General features: G+C 41.6%; 1 protein-coding gene across 1 annotated transcript in view; it reads left to right on the plus strand.

Annotated features, from left to right (window-relative positions):
• tox2 (TOX high mobility group box family member 2) overlaps positions 1-1,956 on the plus strand; it is a 163,219-nt gene that overhangs the window by 50,498 nt on the left and 110,765 nt on the right. Inside the window, exon 2 of the mRNA XM_016477573.1 lies at positions 786-878. Within this exon, the coding sequence (XP_016333059.1) occupies positions 786-878 (93 nt within the window). The remainder of the gene's footprint in view (positions 1-785; positions 879-1,956) is intronic.

Below are 1,956 nucleotides of genomic sequence, written 5' to 3' on the forward strand. Positions count from 1 at the left end.
GAGAGAACACACACACACACACACACACACACACACACACACACACACACACTGATACATGTACACGCAGTGGGAAGAGGCCAGAATGACTGACTGAAATCAGTTCATATGTCATTATTCCTGCTGAGCACAATATGTTATTAGTAGCGTTTAAGTCAATAATCACTACTACTAGTGCTGATAGTAATGTGATCAAAGCCTAGACACCAAGTATTATTACAGTTCCGATGCACAATTTAAACCTGCTGGATAATAAAACAGGTGGAAAAAATCCCATAGATGCACATTGAAGTAGGGACCTGAGCCTTATCTAGATAACAATACCCTAGCAACTACATAGCAACAGACCATCTGGAGCTCCCTAGCAACCACTCAGTACACAAACATCTACATAGCAACATGTTAAAAGTCACTCTGAACACCCTAGCAACTGCATAGCAACACCCTGGAACCCACATAGCAACACATCTAAAATCATCTGGAACACACTAACACCATTCTAAACACAAGCAACTGCATAGCAATACCCTGGCAATCACATAGTAACACACTTAAACCATCTGGAGTACCCTAGCAACCACTCTGCATAGCAAACATCCGGCCTAGTATCATTTTAGTGAGGGAAAACACCACAGAAACCTTGTTTGTTATTGCTGATGTTTTGATTAGTGATGATGATTGTCTTCTGTGGTTTGTGTTTTTTGTTCCTCTGAGACTCTTCTAAGTTGGGCCTGTTGTCCTCTGTTTTTCTCTCCTCTCTGTCTCCTCTTTTCTCCATCTCTCAGAGCAGATACGGTGTAGGAGATCGAGGTGTTAGGCTGTACGGCGCTTTACCCCTGAGGCCCAACCCTGAGGAGAAGAGACTGCCCTCTTCAGGGGTGAGACGCAATACTCGTACCTTCAGCTCTTCTCCAGCTCTCATCCAAGCGGCTAGCGGACCAGAAACATACTCTATACAAGTACACAGTTGCTAACATCAATGCTTTAGCATACTATGCCGATGCAACACATACTAGTTGTAAAGTTGCATAGTTACCGTTTGCAATTGTGTGCTTTTTTAGCGTATGTTTCTGAGCTTAAAGTTCATTCACACCAATGAAAACAACTACAATGATAACTAAAAAGTTAAATAATCATTCTAAGTGTACGTTTTACATGACAACAATGTACTACAAACTGAAACGTTTTTTCTTTTGCATTTTTGAAAGGTTTCGCATTGCAAGCGGCAATGCTGTCCAAATAACTCCCGTTCACACAGATCTGCAAAAACAACAAAAACGCTGTATTATGCAGGCCAGGCCAGTAGTTGGGGCTGTTACTTTGTAAAAAAAACAAAAAAACACTATGCATCTGTGCACATACACATTCTTATAGACCAGGGGTCTTCAACTAAAATTGCTTGAGGTCCAGTAATGAACCCTCCTCACTAGCCAAGGTCTGGACAATTATATACCTAAATTGCAATTTCACTTTTTTAACGTTAGTTAGTGTGTAATGTTGCTGTTTGAGCATAAACTATATCTGCAAAGTTACGAAGCTGAAAGTTCAATGCAAATGGAGATATTGTCTTTTAAAATTCTGGCAGTTTAATGCCTACAAAAATGGTTGGTAGAGACTACAACGAGGTACTTCCCAGGTTCGTGACATCACAAACCCAGATAAACCCCGCCCTCGGGAAAAGGCAGCAAAGGGGGCGAGGCCATGCTGCGCTGCTTTAGAGAAGAGGAAGAGAAAACTAGGGGTGCATGTAAAAATCTATTCATATATGAATCGCGATTCTGTCTTCTAACGATTCTAATGGATTCACAAGTTTCAAAATCAATGTTCTAAAGCAGCGGTTCTTAATACTGTTCCTCGCGTCCCCCTGCTCTTCACACGCTCTGCATCTCTCTCTCTCTCTCTCTCTCTCTCTCTCTCTCATTCAGCTCAGCAGCTCAGTGAATACACTTATTTTCA

The sequence above is a fragment of the Sinocyclocheilus anshuiensis genome, unplaced genomic scaffold (assembly GCF_001515605.1).
Source record: "Sinocyclocheilus anshuiensis isolate Anshui unplaced genomic scaffold, SAMN03320099.WGS_v1.1 scaffold1632, whole genome shotgun sequence".
NCBI classification, from domain to species: Eukaryota; Metazoa; Chordata; class Actinopteri; order Cypriniformes; family Cyprinidae; genus Sinocyclocheilus; species Sinocyclocheilus anshuiensis.